The 22,742-nt window shown below is 49.2% G+C and overlaps 1 protein-coding gene across 9 annotated transcripts in view; it reads left to right on the top strand.

The window, feature by feature from the left end:
- Positions 1-19,567, top strand: part of LOC114788215 (zinc finger protein 521-like) — an 83,344-nt gene extending 63,777 nt beyond the window's left edge. For 6 of the 9 annotated variants that reach the window (XM_028976545.1, XM_028976544.1, XM_028976538.1 and 3 more), the window contains exons 6-8: positions 5,195-5,326; positions 9,018-9,133; positions 18,593-19,567. In XM_028976545.1, coding sequence (XP_028832378.1) covers positions 5,195-5,326; positions 9,018-9,133; positions 18,593-18,622 — 278 coding nt within the window. In that variant the 3' untranslated portion in view covers positions 18,623-19,567. The remainder of the gene's footprint in view (positions 1-5,194; positions 5,327-9,017; positions 9,134-18,592) is intronic. The other 3 variants (XM_028976539.1, XM_028976543.1, XM_028976542.1) reach the window with 1 other exon arrangement.
- Positions 19,568-22,742: the final 3,175 nt, after the last annotated feature.

Below are 22,742 nucleotides of genomic sequence, written 5' to 3'. Positions count from 1 at the left end.
TAGTATATGTGAGGGGGCAAACTTTTCAAGATGGGTGGTGACCGTAGCGGCCATTTTGAAGTCGGCCATCTTGGATCCCACTTTAGTCTTTTCAATAAGAAGAGGGTCATGTGACACATCAAATTTATTGCTAATTTCACAAGAAACGTAACTTTATTCTTTCATGAGTTATTTACAAGTTTCTGACCACTTATAAAATGTGTTCAATGTCACCAACCATTCCCATTTTATTAAGGTGTATCCATATAAATGGTTCACTCTGTACAATGATGTTGCTTAGTGGGTAACACACTCGCCTGTGAACCAGAAGACCCAGGTTCAAACCCCACTTACTACCATTGTGTCCCTGAGCAAGACACTTAACCACTTCGGTCCACGCCCACCTGATGCCACCAGCGTCTCTTTTGGCAATGCGAAGTATTGATAGGATGCTTCGTGATGATGGAGGCTGGTGAAGGTCCACGCCTCTGGTCAATGCGTGGCCGCGTGCGCCTAGGCCCATTTCTCCGTATCCGTATCCGACCGTAGCTGTGGCCAGGCTGGTTCCTGCCGCGTTCCCCAGGCCGCAGCGCCGCCCCGGCGGCTAATTACTTACAGGTGTCCCCCCCCCCCCTCGCTCCACTCTGTCCTCATCTAATGAAACATGGAGGGATAAATACATAAAGAAAGAAGAAGAAAAGGAGAAAAGGGGCGTCTGGAGGAAGCGGCTGAATGTGCTGCGTGAAGCAAATTATCGGCCCGCGTAGATTCATCACCTCTCCCCGCTGGATTTGGAGAAGGGCCCTTCTAATGAAGTTCGGCCCGTCAAAATGAAGGGACTAATTCTGATTTAGCTGAGGTAATGAACTTCCCCTCTCCCGGCGCGAGAGGACCACGGGGCGAGAGCGGGGAGGGAAGAAAAGGAGCGAGGACAGGGGGGAGAGGAGGGAGAGAGCGTGTCTGAATGAAGAAGAAGAAGAAGAAGAAGGGGGGAAAAAAGCATTATGCAAAATGGCTGTCTGGTATTTGCTGAAATGTATTAAATTTGCGGCGCGGGTGCCGGTGTTATATAAAATTATGCTAATGCCTTCCAGCCCGCTGCGCGGCGGGGCCTGCTGGTCCGGAGCATGCGCGCTGGGCCGCCGCACGGAGCGCGCTCAGTGGGACTCTCCTTTTCTATTAAGGAAAACCTCCAGACACCTGATGATGAATTCTCTTTTGCCAAATGCTCCCCCCCCCCACCCATTTTTTTTTTTTTCTTCAAGGGGCTAAAATACGAGCGTTTTTTCCCTAAATGACTCGGGAGAGAGAGAGAGAGAGCTGCGAGGTGCAGCGGGCTGGCGCCGGGCGGGGGGCGTCGAGGGAGGGGGTCCCTTTGCTCCCGGCTCAGGGAGTCAATTAAGGCGAGCGCTGATAATTATAAAGCGCGGAACGCGGGGCCGGCTAATTGTCGCGGGCCCGGCGTAGAGTCGGCCGGCCGAGCGCCTGGGGCCTGTTCTTTTTGCGCTCTTTTGTGTCAAACATCCGTCCCCTCGCTGGCACGAAAGACCCGGCGGACAACGGGGAGGCGCGGGAACAGAAAAAGGAGCGCGTACGCCCGTAATTAACTTTACAGTCTGCGGTCTGCTGCCGCCGGTGATGGCTGAGGACAGAAGCCTCCGTCTGACGGTCCGGGGGTGACTGGTCACTTGATGTTTTGGACGCTTTATTGCTTGGTAGAGGTGTTAAGAAATTATCGATACAGCAATATATCGTGATGTCCCCTGTATCAAACAGTATCATGAAAAATCTATATTTTGTATACAGTTCTGAGTTATGTTGTTTTGGCTGAATTATTAATGTAATGTGGTCCACACAGATCGTACACGGCATCTTGTATTTCAGCTCTTTTTACATTTTCAGTGAACTGTAGAATATCGCAATGTGTCAGTATCACGATATAGCATGATGTAATCGTATCATGATTGTCACGTCCCCTTCTAGGGGTTGGGAAACATAACCAACAAGGGGAATGTGTACAGTGGGAATACACAGATATCAGGCCCAAGTGGAATATTGTGCTTTTATTTACAGTGAGTAGTGAACAACCAACCAACCAAAAGTGCTAAATACAACAACTACACAACAATCCACAGAAGGGACAACACACCATGAAAGGAGAGACAATACAAATACACAACAAAGCCACAACTAACCACTCTAACACACAACAAAGGCTTATAGCCAACTCTACAACACTCCAAAAACTCTCCCCTCCTCCGGCTCCACAACAGTGAGCCGCGACTGGTGGCTGGAATGGTCCTTAAGTGCTCCCTGGGCCTGTGCGTTGATTGGCTGGCAGTTGACAAGGGAATTGGTGGGCGGAACCAGCAGACAGCCTAAAAGGGAAACAGCGAGCACCCCAAACCCTTCTACGTAACAGTCATGTATAGCGTATCATGAGATCCTCACCAGTACACACCCCTTGTTTGGGTATCTGCTCGTTTCGTTTGGTCCTGAGATGACTGTTTTAACGTTTTTTTCCTTTCTCTGTGTTTATTTGTCTAAATCCTAAAGACCTACCTGTTGTTTTAAGAACTAATCAGACGTTAGTGAATGATCTGTGTTTTTTAATATAGCATCGTGAAAATCTGACCCGTCACCACATATAACCTCTAGCGGCTGCTTCCCCAAACCACCGCAGCTTCCTGCCTACTGACCTTTGCTGACGTCGCTGAAAGCTAATTGGACGAGAGGGACTCCTGTGTGGGGTTTCATGTACCCTACCACCCAGTCACTGTGTACGTGACCAGGCCTTTCTGCTCCGGCTCTGGGCCTTCATGGCTGATTAGCATGCAGCATGCTGGGGGTCTGCATGTAGACGTCTTTCTCTTGACTTCTTATGTGTCCAGAAGCTCTGGAGGTTGTAGGGTGGGGTCACCACAGGGGTCCCACAGTAAAAGCTCTTTAATCCGGTCCCCCTTCCTTACAGTGTGCGTTGTCGAGGCTGTGACACATTTTTTTTTTTATTGTGTTAATGCAGCCCAGTTTTTCAGTGCTGGAATGCTGGGGGGTGTTTTTACCGCTGCACTCAGACCCTCCGGGGGCTCCTGCTCTCCGACTTTCTTCCATCATGACTCACTAACAGCCCGCACCACTGCAGCCAGCAGCCTTCACATACGGGGACTGCACCGTCTCCTGGGAAGACACTCATGGCAGTACACACACTCCCAGATACACACACACACACACACACGCATTCAGACCCAGTGTAGCCCAACCCTAAACACCACCTCTAAAAACAAACCTTTTTGAATAAAAAATATATATATATAGTGTGTGTGTGTGTGTGTGTGTGTGTGTGTGTGTGTGTGTGTGTGTGTGTGCGTGTGTGTGTGTGTGTATATCCACATTATATTACTCCCCCTCCCCTACAAACTCTCACAGAATTCACATGTGAAGACACACATATACATTTCAACACACGGGTACACACACATACACACCTCAAAACACAGTTGAACCTTTTAAAAACGGGACACGAACTCTCTCCGCATGGGTAGAATTTGGAATTTCAATGAGTTTTGCTGAGGATCACAATGACTGATTTGAACTAGTGGCCAGGGTGTGGTGGGCCCTTTAAGAGTAAGTGTGTGTGTGTGTAGCACTCTTACCCTGGAGACCACAGTAAATCTATGTATCAAATTTTTTTGTGCCGATGCCAAGTGCTAAAACTGATCCTCCGGTCCCTGCGGCCAGCTGCCTCTCAGCAAGACTGTTAGTGGAGGAGGGGGCCAGACCGGGGTAAAGGGTTTAATAAAGCTGTGCAGAGCACTCACACACACTCCTACAACACACACATTCCATCGCACACCGACCCAAACCTACACTTGGACCTTCAGTTACGTTTCCTACATCCGTGTTTCCAGTACATGAACAATTTTCCTTTTTTTTCTACCTTGCTGAGGACGAAGATACATTTACACTCAAGCAGATGCTCCGTTTCAACAGCCTCCGCGTGAGGTCACTTCCTGCATTCTTTCCATCTAAGCCGGCCTGACCAATCAAAGCATTCAGTGACAGGCCCCGCCCCTCAAAGCACCCCTTCTCCCACTTTCACCAATGTGCGTGTGTGTGCGAGCGTGCATTCTTTTTTCATAGTTGGTTGTGTTAGTGAGTGTGTCGTGGTGAAAACAGGGCTGAGATGGAAATTTCTCTCTCACTCTCTCAATTGATTTTTTTTTTCTGTCTGTTTTTCATCCAGTGAGCAGAACTGCTTATGATTACCAGATGTTATGTGCACACACACACACACACACACACACAGAGTTTTATCACTGTTACTGGGCAGCCAGATCATATGTGCAGAACCGCGATTTTCCAGCCCTGGTGAGCCGTGTCGTGTTTACCACATCTTTTTTTTTTTTTTTTTGTTTTTTGATTGGTCCCATTGCAATAAAACTGCAGAGTAAAAGTGTATTTAGAACAGAAGAAGCAGATAAATAAAAGCTGAGTGGGGGGAGGAGCTGTTCAGGTGGCGCTGCTCGGTCCAGCCTGCTCAGGTCCCTCTGGAGCGTCGGTGGGCCACAGCTGGTGGGGGGGGGTTGGCATCAGATGCCCCATATGCCGGGCGCCGGTCCACAGGGAGGTGGGGAGATTCAGGCGCACATGAGTCCTCCAGGTCAGCGCATATCCAGGGTACCACCGGCTCTTGCCGATTCGCCACTGACTCAGCACCAGACGCACAACCAATGAGCAGCCAGGCTTGGGAGACACTTAATCTGAAGGAAATGGATCTGCAGCCTGTATTACCTTCCCCGGCGACCGAAACTGTTCTCTAAATCCAACTCTTTTATTTCGAATGTTGTACACTCTGCACGTCACACACACACACACACACATATATGAATATGAATATGTGTACAAATTAGTGTAAAATCTCGCACAGTTCTTCTTAGCACAAATTCCGCTACCTGGCTGGAGAGCAGGACCTGGCCCAGGCAATTAGGACCCCTGCTGGCCGTTCAATTTATGCCTGATGGGAGCCGATCACACATTATATTACTCCCCCTCCCCCTTTAACCACGAAGGTCTCAGTCTGGCACGATCGACACACAGCAGTCGCTGCGGAATGAAAGCAGGAGTGGCGGCGTGGGCGGGGGGGGCCACACTCCTCCCGCATTCACCCACTCATGTGCGTGTGCTGTTTTCTCCCTGTCCTTCACCTTTTCCTCAGAAGAAGGCCTGAACCACGAGTGTAAGCTGTGCAGTCAGACGTTCGACTCGCCGGCCAAACTCCAGTGCCACCTCATCGAGCACAGCTTCGAAGGCATGGGCGGCACCTTCAAATGCCCCGTCTGTTTCACAGGTAAGTCCAGCGAGTGTCCTCCTGAGGTTACCTGTGACTCCGGTACAAGGACGACCAGTGGCACAAACTGGGAGAGCAGGGAGCGGCTTCACACTCCCGCACTCTGAATTATTCAGGAATGCGGCGGGCACGGAGACGGAGGGAGGGAGGAAGGTAGTGCTAATTGTGGATGTTGGTGTTAATGATCTCATCTGTCTCTTAGCACGTACGTGGGGGGCTGGTCCTCTCGGGAGAGCAGCACACCCCTCCGCCAGTGGCAGAGAGGTTAACTGTCTGGATAATGAAATCCGTACGAAGCTGTTAGTCCCAGATCTCTGCAGTGCGCTGTCGTGTCTCTCCTCACACCCTTCACGTCGTTGGTCCGGCCTTCATTCCGGCCTCAAGTGTTCTGCTGCAGGGAGGAAAGGAGATAATAATAAACGAATCCTACATTTAGGGACATAGTACATTTATCTTTTAAGTCCTGGTTGAGAATGCTGCACTTAATCCGAAGGCAAAACACTAGAGGCAAAAGTTTTATTAATATTTCAAATACTGCTTCCAAGACTGTGAAGCTGCTTCCATGTTCCATTCAATTCACTGCATTCCGATGGAGGTGGAGTTCATCTTTGAAATACATTTAAAACCCTTTCAGACCCTCAGCACCGAGGTGCACATTTCAATTTGGCATCTCTCTGACTGAACACGCCTGTTTCAGCAGTCAGGAATGACCTTCTTCAGTACGAGTCCTGAACTGCTGATGGCGAAACGTCGTGTTTTTCCATCCATCTGTAAAAGGATTGTGTCGCGTCGTTGAGCTCCACCCTTCACCCCGTGCTCCTATCTATCATGACTAGGAGGGAAAGTCAGGATCTGGAGCCAGGACCCCAGAGGATTAGCATAACATGTAGACCCATCACTTTATAAAAAAAAAAGAAGGGAAGAGGCGCGGAGAGAGAGAGGCGGATCCTCCGCGAAGACGCTACGTGAGACAGGAGAGCGGGAGCTGGAGAGGAGACAGAGCAGGAGGCAGGACGGGGAGATGAAGAGAGGTCCAGAAGCCTGTAAGATGACAGGAAGCGGGGTCTCGCAGGGCGCGTTTGACAGGTGTCAGAAGTGGGGGAGCCTGCAGCGGCAGCGCCGTCTTTCCTCCCGAGGCCTCTGCACGGCGCTGTGGAGGTGGAGGAGGGTTTGGACCGCAAGGATTCACACCAACAAGAAAGAGCCGGGGATGAAAGCCTTCTCCAGCACTTCACTTTTCCTGTCAGTCCGCACAAGTGCACTTTCCGAGCGGGTAGAAGATGCGGGAATGCAGACACGTGCAGACACACACGACTTTGATGATGCTGTTAACGTCGTTACGACTTCTAAATGGCAAACGAAAGAACACTTTTTGAATCTAGATGACTTCCGGTTTTTATTGAAGAAGATCGAGGTTGGTTCAGCATGGTGAAAACGGCACCTCCCTCCTCGCCTCTCCCTGATTTCAGGGTATTCCAGTCGAAGAGAGACGGAGAGACGGCCAAAATAACAGCCCCGCGAGCAACTTCATCCTGTTTAATTGATTCTCTGTTCTATAATTTCCTGCCATTTATTTATACGTAGCGCCACGCTACTCGAAGGCAGAGGGGATCGGTGGCTCTTCGCGATGATTTATTCACTCCCACATCCACTTAGTCCGTATATTCATGTCAAGGAGCTGCTCGCAATCAACTCGTCGGAAATTCTTCCATTCCCCCCGATCCGCGCTTGCTCCGCTCTTCTAAACTATGTTATATCTTCATCACCTTTATTTACATTTACAGCATTTACCAGACGCCCTTATCCAGAGCGACTTACAATCAGTAGTTACAGGGACAGTCCCCCCCTGGAGACACTCAGGGTTAAGTGTCCTGCTCAGGGACACAATGGTAGTAAGTGGGATTTGAACCTGGGTCTTCTGGTTCATAGGCGAGTGTGTTACCCGCTAGGCTGCTACTAGGCCACTACCTTTATATTTGATTCTACTACACGTGCCAAAGTGCCTGTATAGTCAACCCCATCTCCGGTGGTCATGTGACCTCCAAACGGTTCCGCCTTTGAACCCTTTGACACAGCCCTCGTGGAAGAGGTGAAGCGGTGGGATTCTGACAGGAGGTGAAGGAGAGACGTCGGGGCTTCACGGCAGAGGACGTCCCCGTCCCCTCGCAGTGGCTGCGTTCGTAATGAAATTCAGCTCTCCCGGGCGCGGGCGATGCTAATGTACCGGATGCTAGCTCCCATCACGCCGGCGACGGGGAGAGGAACCCTCACCTTTTAATCTCCGTCCCTCGACCCCACCCGCCACCTCCAGCTCACACATGAAGGGGAGAAGTTGTTTTCAGCCCCGAAAGATATTCAAATGAGCGCTTCAACTTATCCCCAGTCTTCAGGCCTCGGAGACTCGGCGCATTTCCTCGCGCTCTAAACAGTCGTCCTTAAACACGCGGGGTCTGGGATAACAAACGGCATGTTTGAAGTGTCCCTTTGAGAATTTGAGTGCACACACACACACACACACACACACACACACATCAATGAAGGCAAACACACCGGCTGGTGTGGCCCATTGCTTAATTAAAGCACAGATAGAGTATGTATTTTAAGTGGCCGCGCCACGCCGCACGCGCATCGTGGGTCCGCTTTTCCTGGGCGTGAATGAATAAGTAGCGCGTCCGCATGAATATTTATATTGCTGGCATAATTAGCGGCGTGGACCGGAGGCAGTGCCGACTCCGCCGCTTGTTTATTTTCTGGCTTCTTGTCCCCGTCGTGTGTGTTTGGGGCTAAATAAAGCGCATCATTATTCTTAAGCGATGTGCGCAGGGGCGTCTCCGTCGCCGGGCCACGCCGGCCGATGAAAGGCGCCGTGGCCGCGAAACCGCACGCTTTATTTTTAGCCCCCGGTTGGAGGCACGCAGTGGCCCAGATTTGGGGCGGCCCTCTGTGGCATTTGTCACTGTTCCTGGCCACTACGTTTAGGCAGGTGCGGTTTCGCCGCTGAAAAGGCCTCCTGTTGGGCTGGCGCAGCGTTGGTGGCACCCCGTAACCCTCGGCTCTGATGGGCCCGGTCCCCAGGCGATCCGCAGCCATTACCTAGTCGGAGATGCGCCAGAGCGAGGGAGTGAAGGATCAGACCCGCTGCACGGAGAAACGACTCCGGCAGAACGCCGCACATCATTATGGGCTCAGGTGCTGGATACAAACAGGATGTGGAAAGGAAAAAAGGTTCAAGGGGGGCCACATCCACACAATGAAGCCGAAACTCCGGGGAATTCGATTTAAACATTTTGTTCTCGGTAACCTTCGCCTGGTTGTGGAAGAACGGACGAGAGGAAGCCGAGCGCTCGCTTCCATCACACAGGACGTGGGCAGACATGACATTACGTTCAACTGGTGCATGAAGGGTCCTTCTGGTGTAAATGCAGATTCTTCTTCAGATGCCAGACAACAATCGGCTCTAGATCGAGACTTTTCCTCCAGCCCCGACAACATTGGATCATATACCCACCATGGGAAAGAATACGCAGAATAGTGGCCTTCAGACGATGCAGGACATCAGATGGTGGTTGTCATTAAACGCGCTCTGAAGCTGTGCTGTAGTTCAGGGTGCTTAGATGAAAAAAATGGAAGACCACAGTCACAGCGTTTATACTCTGACTGTCTTTTTTCCCCTCTGTACGTCTCTCTGCAGTGTTTGTTCAGGCCAGTAAGCTCCAACAGCATATCTTCTCAGCCCACGGCCAGGAGGACAAGATCTACGACTGCTCACAGTGTCCACAGAAGTTTTTCTTCCAGACGGAGCTGCAGGTGAGCGCCACCAATATGTCCGACCCTTTCACAGTGTCTTCACAGTAGAGCTCTGTACTACACTTTCAGTATCTGAGGGGGAAAAAAATTATTCTCAGACTTTAATCGATAATAAAATTCAGTATCGAATTTGATATCAATTAGGACTGGTATCGATAATTAAATTCCAGTTTTGCAGCTGCCGGGTTCATGGAAATCGCTTTAACAGGCATTGCAGCAGGCAGCCTCTCTCCCAGCTACCTGAAGGACCTGACGTTTGCATGAGACACACCAAGCTTGCTAGAAAATGTAAAAAGCAACAGCACGGTCCAAAAGTATTTCGGTTTGGGTCGGGTTCGGCTCAATTTTTATTAATTTATTTGGGTCCGCTTGCGCGGTAAATGATCGGTCAGCAAAGCATTCGTCAGATGATTTTAATCGTGATGGGAATATGAAAATGCTGCGGAGGTGAAACGTTTAAAAAGCTGTAATTGTCGGGTCTAATTCTGTCGGACTCGGGCCATGTCGGGCCTATCTTTTCCGACACCATTTCTGTAATTGCTCAACGTGAAAATAATTTTCACTGTTGCGGCATGAGAAGCAAGGAGTGCTTTTTTTATGTTCGGCTTATTCATGTATTTCTTTATTCATTCGTTTGTTATCTATTTATTTCCTTGTTTATGCAGGATGTGTGTGTATATTTAAATATTGTGTTCTTTTAATTTTTGTAATATTCAAAATTTTTCTTTCTTTTTTTTTTCTCTCCCTATAATATGGAAAATACTATCCAGTAAATTTAGTATCATGACAAGCCTAGTATCTGCATCTGTTTGCCAGTTTTATCCTCAAATTTTATACTCAGATAATTCCTGAATATGTTTGTTAGGTTGTCCCCTCATAATTGGGTTGACCTGTCCATATACAGAGTGACTTTGAATTCAGCTCCTCACTACTCTCATTGCAACACTTGTAGATATTGTTCTGGTGTGTGCAACACATTGGCATGTCTCTGGGGTCAAGTGACCACGTTTAACTCTTATTTGGGGCTTTGGCAGCAAAGAGGAAAATACATAAGGCTAAATATTTTGGTCGTTTTGCGGCAGTAATGTTTCTGTTTGTTTGCTCAGAACTCATGCATCTGTGAGAATGAAACATGGTCAGTGTTAACTGCGGGTGATCAAGGCCTCTCGCACCAGCGAGCTGCTCTGAAACGGCATCCACATTTTTACATTCCGGCTCCAGCAGCAGAGCGCGGCATGCAGGGCCGCAGGGAAGGTGAACGCGATCGTTATCTGTAGACCTTCAGAGTCAATATGCGACAATTCTCCAAATCTGACACGCAAACACCCAGGGGTTGCCATAGAGACAGCAAATAGCAGGGCTTCTGTTTGTGCAAAGCTTGTCTGATTGTGAAGCATGTTCCATGAATTTTGAAGCACCTTGTTAATGGTGACTTGCACACAGAAGCATCCCACGGACGTTTTCTGCTTCACGCTTTGTTCTGTGTTTGGGATGAAGCGGCGCTCGCCTCCCTCAGGTGCTCACACACACCGACGCTATTTTAGGGCCGGGTGGTTGCTGAGGCACGTGAAAGACCCCGATGGCCGCTTCGGGCAGGGTTACGAAGCGTCAATACGAGATGCTCCATGCAAAAAAAAAAAGCATCTCATGATACACATCATGCGGAACACACACACACACACACACACACACACACACTGGGGGATGTAAGCCGGCGTGATGGCTGGCCCAGGTAGGTCTTCTCCCGACCCTCTTGTCAAGCGGATCGTGCTCGTCCCGGAGCCGGCGAGATGTTTGATCGGCTAGTCAGATTTCAGCCTGTCTCCCCCACCGAGCCCTGCCTCCCTCAACATTGGCTGCACCGTTCTCACACAGCCTCCTTCCTTGACACTCTCTACTCATCATCTCTGGCAGGGGCGCGGGAGGTCATAGGTCAAACTCATGCGTGGTGGGGCAGAGGACCGGGGAAGGGTTGAAAGGAGGGAGATTTTATTTATTCCTGCAGAGTTCCTGAAATGCAGTGACAGGCATCTACGCTGCCCTAACGCGCACACATACTCACAAACACACACACACACAAACACACACACACACAAAGCCTGTGTGTTTTTATCACAGACTGAAGGGGCAGAATGATAATGCGAGAGCTCTTTAACTCCCAGACACACACAGACAGGGGAATACTCAGAACCTTACTTCATAGCTGCTCCTGAGTAGAGTTTTAGTATTTAGCTGTGTGCCCGTATCCCACGTTGGGTTGAGCAGGTAAAAAGGAGCCAACCAGTTGAGTAGGTGATCCATGATTGGAAGCCCGAGATTGGACCGTTTTTTGTCCAAACCGGCCTGGTTCTCTTCAGTTCCTTCCATTCCAAACCGAACGCTACATGCTGCAACATTAAAAAACGAATAACCAAAACTTAGCTGTACCTGCATAATCATATAGAGCCATTACGCTGCCATTTTAACCAGCAGGAACATCAGCCGCAGAGCTCATTTTAGATAGACTGTCAGTGGGGTTATCCCACGGCTCAGCTGTTGCTGGAGAAGCTCTTCGACCGAACATACGTCCCATACCGCTGCTGAAAGTGAAGGACGTGGTGGATGCCGCTGAAACGACTGGGACTGGATGCTCCATGGAGATGAGAAGGGAGGAATCAGTTCTGTGCATCTTTAATTTTCTCACTTTGGAGCGTGGCGTCCCTGTTGTGAGCCACCCTGAAGCATGTTTGCATTTGTTTGGTCCTCCGTGGCTGCCTCTACCTCTTCCTGTTCCTTCTGAAGCGCGGTGATTTGCCCGGTGCGACAGCCTCACTCGGGTTTGAAGCCCCTTTTAAAAACCCCGTCGCTCACCACGCCGAGTGTTCCCAACTTTGACATCATCTCAGAAGTTCCTGCTGGAAAGGGAAGAACAGCAGTGAGATGGATGGTGTGCTGTGTGCGAGTAGCTGTCAAGACCCAAACAACAGCAGCGTGGTGATAGCTGAGCTGTGATTGGCTGCTGTGTGTGAAGCCACGCCCTCTTCTGCAATCTATTAAAATTCTGTATGGCTGGACTGTGTGTATGTGCGCGCACATGTTAAAAGAGTCTTTAAGAAATTGTGGGGATGTTTTGTTATCTCCTCACGGGATCTGATTGTTTGTGTACAGGTTTCAAGCGATTGTGTGTGTGTGTGTGTGTGTGTGTGTGTGTGTGTGCATGAACGTGTGAGTAAACATGACGGAAGTTCCCAGGCGTGTGTGTAGTGTTCTCTCTCTTCTCGCTCCCAGTCACCGCTGGGGAAGTGGAGTCGGAGCGCACCGCGGTGGGGGAATCTGTCTCAGAGTTTGATCCGTGACACGTTTGTGTAACTTTCTCCAAGTTTGGCAGGGGCGGCGCCTAATGGAAGATGAGTGCACGTTTAGTGTTGGTGTTAACACGGTGCAGGGTGTAGATCATCAGGCGATATGTACACTCATGGGACCGAATTATCCGGTTCTGCAGCAGATTCTGCGCTGATATGTGGTTCTGTGCCCTTTTTACATTCATATGGTACAAAATAACCTATTAAAATTTTTTTTACATAATCAGTGGCCACTGAACATGAAGACAGAAGTGTTAGAAGTGTTGCTATAGCAACTGTGGAGACGTTTACAGCATTACTTACCCCGAACATGGTGAAAGAGCTGGGGGACTCGGGATTGCTTGAAGTAGCAGTGCGTGGGTGCTTGCCGTGGCGTGGCCACAGGGGACAGTGACTTGAGCTGGAGGGGGACCGCGCCGGGGATCCGACGATCCCTGAGGGCCGAGTGATGCTGGCGGTGGCAGCACACCGCAAAAAAAGGGCAGCAGGAATCATCGTGTTCGGAAATGGGTCAGAACCAGGAAGAGCAGTCAGTCCGGAGGGGCAGGCGGTGAGACGGCAGCATCGGTATCCAAACGAGAACAGACGACAGACACACGTGAAAAGGGCCAAAAAGGAGGGAATCCGATCAAAAAACAGAAGGAAACAGGGAGGGGCGGTGACACGGGGACGGTCACGCACCCACTGTGGGCGAGGAGGTGGCGTGGGAACATTGGCAGAAGCAAAGCACATTAAATGTGCAACTGGTGAATTTATATTCAGTCAAACGGGACATTTTCACCTTTCATCTTGTTGGTTAGAAATTAGAGCAACTCGTCATCATTTTTTATAAAACACAGGGAAGGGTGGTTGAGGGGGAGGCAACGTTGAGTTTACGGTTCTATTCACCGACTAAGGCTCCGTCCACCTGAGGACGCTTTTCTCTAAAATGGGTTTTTGGTTTCTTAAAAACTTCTACATGGAGACACTGAGAAGGTCCTGAGGCCGTTCCTGAGTGCGAGGGGCAGTGGTGGCCTAGCGGTTAAGGAAGTGGCCCCATAATCAGAAGGTTGCCGGTTCGAATCCCGAGCCGGCCAAGGTGCCACTGAGTAAAGCACCGTCCCCACACGCTACTCCCCGGGCACCTGTCATGGCTGCCCACTGCTTACTCAGGGTGATGGGTTAAATGCAGAGGACACGTTTTATTGTGTCACTGTGTGCTGTGCTGCAGTGTTTCACAATGACAATCACTTCACTTTGAATGCTATTTTATCACCCCTCCACGCCTGTAGGTGGCGCTGTAACTCCCCGCTCTCCTTGTTTGGTGTCTAGTTCTCCACCGTGGTGAGTTAAACACGTCATTGTTCTTCAGCCTCGTCTTTTCATCAGAAATGTGCACCATAGAGAGGATTTAGTGTAGCTGCTGCAGCGCAACCATCAGCGTGTTATACGCCATTGTTGTATGTATGACACGTTTGGGGTTATAGGTCAAGTTGGAGGTTGGGCTAATAAAAAAAAAAAAAAAAAAACACTTTGCTGTCCACACGGATACAAGGAAAAGAGAAAGTCAGTCTGAAACCCGTTTTGGAAAATGACTCTTCTGGGGCTCCTGAAACGCCGTTTCTGTGAGGACACAAGGCCATGTCTGCTAGAATGTTTCCAGTTTTAGAGAAGAAATTTCGTGTGGACTGGACCTGAGAGTTAATAACATGAGTCGGATATCAGTGGCGTAGAATAGTCTTCTCTACGTACCTCTGCAGCACAAACACACATTAGCGACGTAACGTCAAATGTCATTTCTAATTGTTAAATAAAAAAATCCCTAACTGTAAAACCCAAACCAGATGTCCTGTCTTGTATTCCGAGTTTTCCTGTCTCTCTCCTGCTGCACTGGCGTATCTGAGTGAGGGCAGCGGGAGAGGAGAGTGGGGAGAATGAGCTTTGTAACCGGGACCAAATTGCACAGCCCCCTCTCTCTCTCTCACTCTCTCTCTCTGGGTGACAGTAAGCCCCTCCCTTTCTCAGTCTAATTAGAGGATGTAGCCCAGGGCTTACACCCCCTCCCCCCTGACCAGCCTCCCTAAAGAAACCACTTAATTGGGTTCCTCAGTCCTCGACTTCTTTTTGTGTGTGTGTGTGTGTGTGTGTGTGTGTGTGTGTGTGTGTGTGTGTGAAAGACATCTGTGTAGACATCACCTCAGAATTTAACTCTTCTTTTTTTTTTTTGTCTTTGGGGTAATATTGTAAGTTTTTTTCTTTTTCCTGTGATGTCTCTCTCTCTCCCTCTCCAATCGCCACCCCTCGTTCTATCCTTCTCCCTTAATGAGGCCCCATAATAACACAGCAGTCGTCCAGTTGTTGTGCTTCCTCTGTCAGACAGCAGGACCCCGGCTGAGTGCACTTTTACACCAGCGTTCGCTTTGCTACTTGGACGCTGTAATGAGTGTCATCTGGAGCAACAAAGCAGTTAAAGGATGTGGCTGCGCCCCCTCCAGCCCTGCTTTATCACTGGGGTGGTGTCAGGTGTGTGTGTGTGTGTGTGTGTGTGTGTGTGGAGAGAGAAGGAATTCAATGAAGGAAGGAAGGCTGAATCACTGGCACCTTTAGGACCTTTTTCATTACCCTGTTTTACAGATACACAAATACACACACACACACACACACACCCTTGGCCCACCCTCACCCTTCAGACGTGTGTCCGTCAGTCCCGAGGCACCACACTTCAAACAAGGCACTTGGTTTCCATGGAGACAGAGGCGTTTGTGGCCACTCAGAGGACAGGTCGCCTCCCAGCTGCCCGACGGTGTCCAGACATTCCTGAGTTATTTCTGACCCAGAATCGCGCGTTATACAGTGCAGTCTCCCAACCCACACCAGGCCGAACCTTAACCCACGTCCACTCAGCATTTATTAAATACGTCATATCGCCTCTACAATAACTAGAACACATATTTCTGTCTCTAGTTTACTCCAATGCGGTGTCTTTTTTTCACCATCTGACGTAATAATAGATAGAACGTAGTCAGGTTTTGTGTGGAAATATCCACCCGCAAGCCCGCCCCTTCTCCCATCTCCAGCGGTATTGATACGCATCAGAGCGATGGGAAGTGGCAGAAAGGATGATTTGTAAATAAATCAGCCCTCCCCGGGCGACACCATCCCCACTCCCATGGCGCGTTGCACCTGTTTGCATGTGTGTATTGCCCCCCGCAGTGCTTTGCCCCAGTCCCCACCCTCTCCGGGGGGGCATATGTGTGTGAGGTGGGGGCTGCCTGCCGCAATATGATGTAATGGGATGAAAACGGGGGTAACGATGGCACAGCGCCAACAGGGAGTCATGGTATTGATCACAGAAAACCTAATTTCGTGCCGAATCGACTGCTCAGGGTTACCTGGCTGAGTGAGAGGAGTGGAGTGGAGCATGCTGGGAAAACCTGTTAAATGTTTCGAAGCGCACTGCTGGGGCTATACCGGAAATATACTGAACACAGCGGCATGGGGCCTACAGAGCAGTGGTACCCATGTTGTGTATAAAAAAAAACAAAAAAAAACTCCTTAATTTCCTTGTTGGCAAAGAGAAAAATCTACTGACTGATTTGACTTTTCTCCTGCGGTGGCTTGTCAACAGAAAAAGGCCCTTAATTCCAGCCCGTGGCTTTCGGCCTTCTGTTTGCAGATCTCGTCATTTTCTGAGTTGTAAATAAATTGAATCTCGAGATTTAAATAAAGAAATAGCGAGCGTTCTGCTTTAAATGTTGCTAGAGGCCATTCCCTAACAGTGGTGTATGCACCCTGGTTGAAAGGGCAGTGTATATTATCGAGAGTAATCCCTACTCATATTTTTCATATTTGCAACAGGGCTGTTTTAAGGGCTCTTGACATGAGCTCAGATCTCTGTCCCCAGAACTAAAGTCAAGTCCAGAAAAGGGACTTGCATCCCTGCTCCCAACGTGAAAGAACAGAGTGGGTTTGAGTTTTATATGCCACAGTAAGTTTATTAGTGTGTGCAGAGTGCTGTTTATGCAAATAATTTCAACCCAAATTGTCCACAATGCACACGAGCTGTCTGATGATCATCTGAGACCAAGTAACTTCACGCCGCAACCAGCGCTTTGATATGTGTAGGCCGGGGTCGTCTCACTCCAGTTTCGCTCTGGTAGTCGCCACACCCAAACCCACCCAGAATTCATCTGTACGAGACGCTACAACCGCCGGCCTGTCGTTCACTACGTAGTTCACAAATGAATAGAAAAAGAGCGTAAAGACGGCACTTCAGGATATGAGGCTTCAGTTTAGTTTCAGTTGTTGCTGATTTGTCGTCACCATATTAGTAGACCATCACACTGGTGTGCAAACGTGGCTGGTTTCGAATCGCGGAAGGTTTATGATCGGTGGACAGTCTGAGGCCTGGATGTTGTCGTGTTGCATATTGCAATGAACAATTGTTTCCTGCTGCTTGAATTTATTGATCTTCAGCAAATCCTCCACCACATCCAGAGTGAGCCGGTGAGAAATGCTGATGAGGAGGACGGCAGACTTCATTACAGTTCTGAATCCGACAGCATGGAGCCGTGCTCTGTGGGAATTTTACCCATGTCGAGGACTGCAATTATATCATGATGAAAAGCCAAATTGCAGTAGCTTTAGTTCCTTGATGTTCTTAGAAGAACACCTGGCTACCAACAGGTCCCCAGAGAGGAACAACTGGCACATGACTGAATCAAAACCAGAAGCATCACGTGCCGAGGTCCACGCGTCCTCCTCCATCTTCCTCCCTCCTCCACCTGTACGGCCGGTGGACCGGTGGAGTCGCTCAGCGGCGTCCTTGAATGAGACAACTCCTCACACGTTTAAGGGGATGGTAGACTGCGGTCGAGCGAGCTCTCCCTCGGGGGTCTCCTCTCTCCTGTAATAGCTGTTACGAGCCCTACATTATATCCCAGCAGCCACATTCCTTTGGGGTCCTCACACACACACACACACACACACATCTGACACAAGCACTGAAAGACACACACACACACACATGCTGTCTCTCTCTCTCTCTTCCCCTTTCTCTCCGTGTCAATATCCTGCCATTTGAAGTCACGTACAGCAGGGGCTGCTGGGAGACTCTGAGGAGCCGGGCTGGCGGCAACGTCCTGCATTCATTAATAAGGGGCCGCGCTTCTGCTCCTCAGGAGTGGGCGGGTCTTCCCAAGGGACCGGCCCCCCCTCACAGATGCTCTTATAGGAGCTCAGCAGCAGGACGCGCAGATGCTGCCCCACCTAGCCGTGGTCCAAGGTTACGAAGTCATGACCGCCGTAACGGCTTGGGCTTCAGGCGGGGATTTCTGTTTATTTGGTACCGTGCGTCAGAATAAAAGCGGGCGTGCGGCTCCGTCGGGCTTCGTGGTGTGTGTTTGTGCGGATGGCAGGCGGGTGACAGGTGTGCGTAGTCCATGCCAGCGCGCCGAGTCCAAGGCCGCGTTTTTACCGGAGCGCGGCAAGTGGGGCATGTAGTTTGCATTAAAGGGATTAGCAGTCACTTCAAAAGGTGACCTGGATTCCACCCACCAGGGAGAGCAGCAGCGCACCCCCCGGCCCACACTCCCCTTTAAAGAGCCGCCGTCTGGCCGGGGGCTCCGCCGTTTCCGGCCTTCCGGCCCATCTTCAGTAAGATGTCAGGTCGCGTCCTTCTGCACAATCACTCCCTCCAACAGCGACAGGGACAAAATGACACGTGGAGAAATAGATCTTTTTTTAAACGAGCTTCTGTGTAAGAAGGGAACATTTCCCCAAACGGTGAATAAAAGCCTGTGTCATTTCCTGGGAGTCATGTGACTGCGAGCGGTAGCAGGTTAACGACGCCGTTTGTCTCCTCGCCGTCCTGCGGTAACTGAGTGGTTGTCATGGTCACAGCTGCCGTTCCCGCGGCGCGCTCCTGCCGATTGAGACGTCGCCGGGTGTCAGCGGCGGCTCGTCAGCCTTCACCGCCCCAAGTCCCCAGATCGCGGCGGCCGACTGATCTCCATGCAAATGTGGAGACGCGGAGAAGAACGCCATCCAGGATCACAGACGCGAGGACTTGTCTTTCTGATGACAATGAAATTGTTCTGTATGGTAAAACCATGTGTGTCCCCTGTCTCCGTCTCTCCAGAACCACACGCTGAGTCAGCACAGCAGTTAACAGGCCTGCGGTGACCCGTCATTGGCTGGAGAGAGGACGCCACGCCAGACACGCCAGCGCCGTCTCAACGCGGCAACCATCCGTGTGGTTTTATCAGTGTTGCAGAAAACGACAAAAATAATAAACGAAATAAAAAATAATAATTGAATAAAATGACGTTTAAGACGAAAAGAAACGGAACTCGGCCGTAAAAGAAAAGAATGAAATTCTTCTGTGCGTTGTTTTGGCCGAGTTGTGTGTAAATACTTTGCCTGTGTACAGAGTGTTTGTGGGGACGTGCGACGGATCCAAGTGGGACCGAGGGGGAGGAGCTCGGCCCGGCTCGACCCCCTCGGCGCCCTCGCTACCAGCGAACTGCGGCCTCCGGCGGACGCGCCAACCGATCGGAGTCTGATATATGCAAAGGCAGCGAGACAGAGGATCCCCGCCGAGCGTGGGAGACGTCTCCAGCTCCCCCGTCCAACCTGTACATCCCCGTTATTAATGTTTACAGCTCCGCCAAGCCGGGATATGACTGGGGGATTCCTCCCCTCTTTTCTTACACCACCGCGTCATCCCCCCTGTTCCGTTCCAGTCCTTCTCAATCCCCGGCTCCTGGCTCCCGGAGAGCGCCACGTCTGCCCTGTACTCATTTCGTGTGTTTGATCCGTTTGGTCCGGAGCGCTTGTGTACCGACTCGCGCCCCCTCTCTTGTGTTCTAAATGAGTTCTGCGGTTATTTCCCTCTTCTGCACTTTTGTATGAAGCTCATGCTCGGACTCTCCGGTCTGTGGACAGGAGACCAGTTCCATCTTGGCACGCTCTGGGAGAGGAAGATGCGCTGCCAGTTTTTGTGGTCATAAAAAAAAAATGTAACATATAAACATGAGCTGAGATCTGAATTTGGCAGACCTCCTTTTTGTGTTGCACATGTGATAAAAATATTAAAACTGTATGATGAAATGTGCCTGTGTCTCATATCTTTTTCCCAACTGCTCTACTTATTAAAAGCATTAAAAATGTGAGGAAAAAAACTCAAATTGAAGGAAGATTTCATAATTTTACTTTGCACACTGCAACCATGGAATATCAGCGAAATCCAGCAACTGACCATTGAAATTGTCTCAATGTCTCAACTAATCTCAGGTAGACAACTAGTTTACACTATTAACAAGGATATTAAGTGGTGGGTGTAGTGGTGGCCTAGCGGTTAATGATGCCGATCTGCCAAGGTGCCACTGAACAAAGCACCGTCCCCACACACTGCTCCCCGGGCGCCTGTCATGGCTGCCCACTGCTCACCAAGGGTGATGGTTAAATACAGAGGACACACTTTGTTGTGTCACCGTGTGCTGTGCTGCAGTGTTTCACAATGACAATCACTTCACTTTATACAGTTGCAAGCAACGGGATGTGAACCCTTTGGAATTATAAATGATATAATTAATTTAATATTGGACAAATTGGTCAGAAATGTGATCTGATCTTCCTCTAAGACACAACATTAGACAAACACATAGCTGCTTAAACTAACACCACAAATCATTATATGTTTCCATGTGGTTCAGTAGTTGCAACATTCCACTTTCAGTTCAGCAATATTTTTGGGATGTCTGGGATGAATCTTGAGGTCATGCCACAGCATCTCAATCCGGTTGAGGTCAGGACTCTGGACTTTTTCTTTTTTTTTTTCCTGTTGAAGCCCTTCTGTTACTTCTATGCTTCAGGTCATTGTCCTGTTCCATCACCCATCTTCTCTTGAGCTTCAGTTGGTGGACAGATGGCATTAAGTTCATTTTGCCTTCGATTATGGCAAAGCAGCCCCAATTTGTGATGCCCCCTTCTCCATACTTCACGGCTGGGATGAGAGTTTGATGTTTGTGTTCTATTAGGATCCTTCTTTACCTCATTGAGCCTTCTGATCTGTGCTCTTTACAGAACTCCTAGGCAGAGTAGCAACAGTGCTGAACGTCCTCCATTTAAACCTACTTTGTCTGAGCGTGGAGTGATGAACCGCTATGCTACTTTTGTTACTACTAATGTTACTTTTATAACCCTTTCCAGCTTTATGCAAGTGAGCAATTCTTAAACGTAGGTCTTCTGAGAGTGCTTTTGTGTGAGCCATCGTTCACATTAGGCAATGCTTCTTGGGAAATCAAACTCAAAAACTGGTGTAGGTAACTCGTAACTTTTTATAGGGCAGGGCAGATTTAACCAACACCTCCAATCTCATCTCATTGATTGGACTCCAGGTTGACGGACTCTTGACTCCAATTAGCTCTTGGAGATGTCATTAGCCTTGGGGTTCACATACTTTTGTTCAATAAAAACATAACAATTATTTGTGTGGAATTAATTTAAGGAGACTCTGTTTGACTATTGTTGTCAATCCAGATCACAGTAATGTAAGATCACATTTTATGACCAATTTATGCAGAATTCCATATAATTCCAAAGTGTCAGCAACTGTACATGGAGGGTGCTGATTAATATGTCATGTCTCCCTATTAAGCACCCTGCTGGCATTGTTCATCTCGAGGTGCATTGTACTTGATGATGATAAATGAAAATATGTCTACAAATAAGATCGAATAGCATCGAATTCCAAGACAAGAAATAAAAACCACAGATGGAAAGGCAAATTGGACGCATATTTTCACAGATTCCAATTTACCTATTTTGGACAAGTCTTTAAATTCAATCTTGCAACCTTTGTTATCTGCCCATCCATCTAACATTCCAGGGAATTGTCACTAATAAGTACAAATATTCAAATGTTCACAGACCATAAATGTGTGTCTGGCTTACTGGCCTAAATGAAGGACAATGGGCTGACAGAGGGGAGGGATTACTTGTGAAATCCACTTTTCCAGTTCGGCACTGGCCACTGCCCCGAGTCCAGTTTACTGCGCCTTTTGTAAAGGGGACAATCTGTTGGAAATTTTGCAGCGTGGCCATATAAGAAGCAGCAGCAGAACGATCCATCTCTCCCATCTAACTGTTGGGCAGAGTGGAGGTTGGCAGGCGTGCAGATAGCGTTGCTCGGTGCCAGGCACTTTTAATGAGCTTCAAGGGCATTTGAACCTGGTGTTGGCAGCGTCGGCCTGCCCCTCGCCATCCATTACATTAAAGCGGGTGCTGGCCTCCTGCTCGTGTTTGTGATTTAATTAAATTCTCTCGGAAACGCAGAGTACCGCCTCGCCGGGCACGCTTCGGCTGCATGTAAAGTACCCTGTACACGTGCACGTGGGTGTTTGTCACCCGACAGTCAGGCCATGCAGGGTGCTGCTTGGGATGATCTCAGGGGTGTGCTTAAAATGTTCTAATCACACACACACACACACACCCCGCCCAACTCCGACTGCGATGGAAAGGCCCCAGTACCTGGTCATACACACCACTTACACTCAAGGCTGTGGGTCTCTTCAGAACTTCATACAAATCTTGCTCACGCCGTTTTAGAACATTTGTGACATTATTTGCAAGAACCAGAACATTTTCTTGAGGTCCCTGACTTTAATGGGTTGTCATGGGATTAGGATTATGTAATAATTCATTTATAACACACTTGTTGAAAATATATTACACTCTTATTACCCAAAAAGTTCTAAAACCAACACGTTAAAGTGTTGGCTCCCATAGTTCATAGTTCAGATTTTGAATTTCTTAACAGAGTTACACATTTTGAAATGTTTTCAGTCATTTAAATCGATTACTTGACCAGATCATGACTTAAAAACATTTAGATGTAGTTAATAAATCCCACTCTTCCTAAATGAGTATAATTTGTATAAATATGATTCTGGTTACACTCGGTCCCCGTTTGTCCGGTGTGGGTTTCAGCGGCTCCACTTTACGTTCGGCGCGCGCTAATTACAGCTCTCAGCCTGGAGAAGAGCAGCCGTGTTTGGGGCGCAGCAGGGTTTTCTCGTTCATTTCGAGGGCTCTCAGCAGGGGCCGGGCTCTGGCGGTGTGACTCGCCGCGGTGGCGCTCGTTGTCCAGCAGAAGCGCACCCCGTCCTTGCTGCCGCGCTCACCGCCCCTTCTCTCTGGCTTATTAATGTATTTTTGTGCCGCGGGAGACTGTCCGTTTGTGAAGTCTCACCACGCTTTGGCTGAGCGTTCCTCACCGGGGGCCTGGC

This window comes from Denticeps clupeoides, chromosome 4 (assembly GCF_900700375.1).
Source record: "Denticeps clupeoides chromosome 4, fDenClu1.1, whole genome shotgun sequence".
Lineage (NCBI taxonomy): Eukaryota > Metazoa > Chordata > Actinopteri > Clupeiformes > Denticipitidae > Denticeps > Denticeps clupeoides.
The sequence above is the reverse complement of the archived record's forward strand: the minus strand, read 5'-3'. Positions and strand labels throughout refer to the sequence as shown.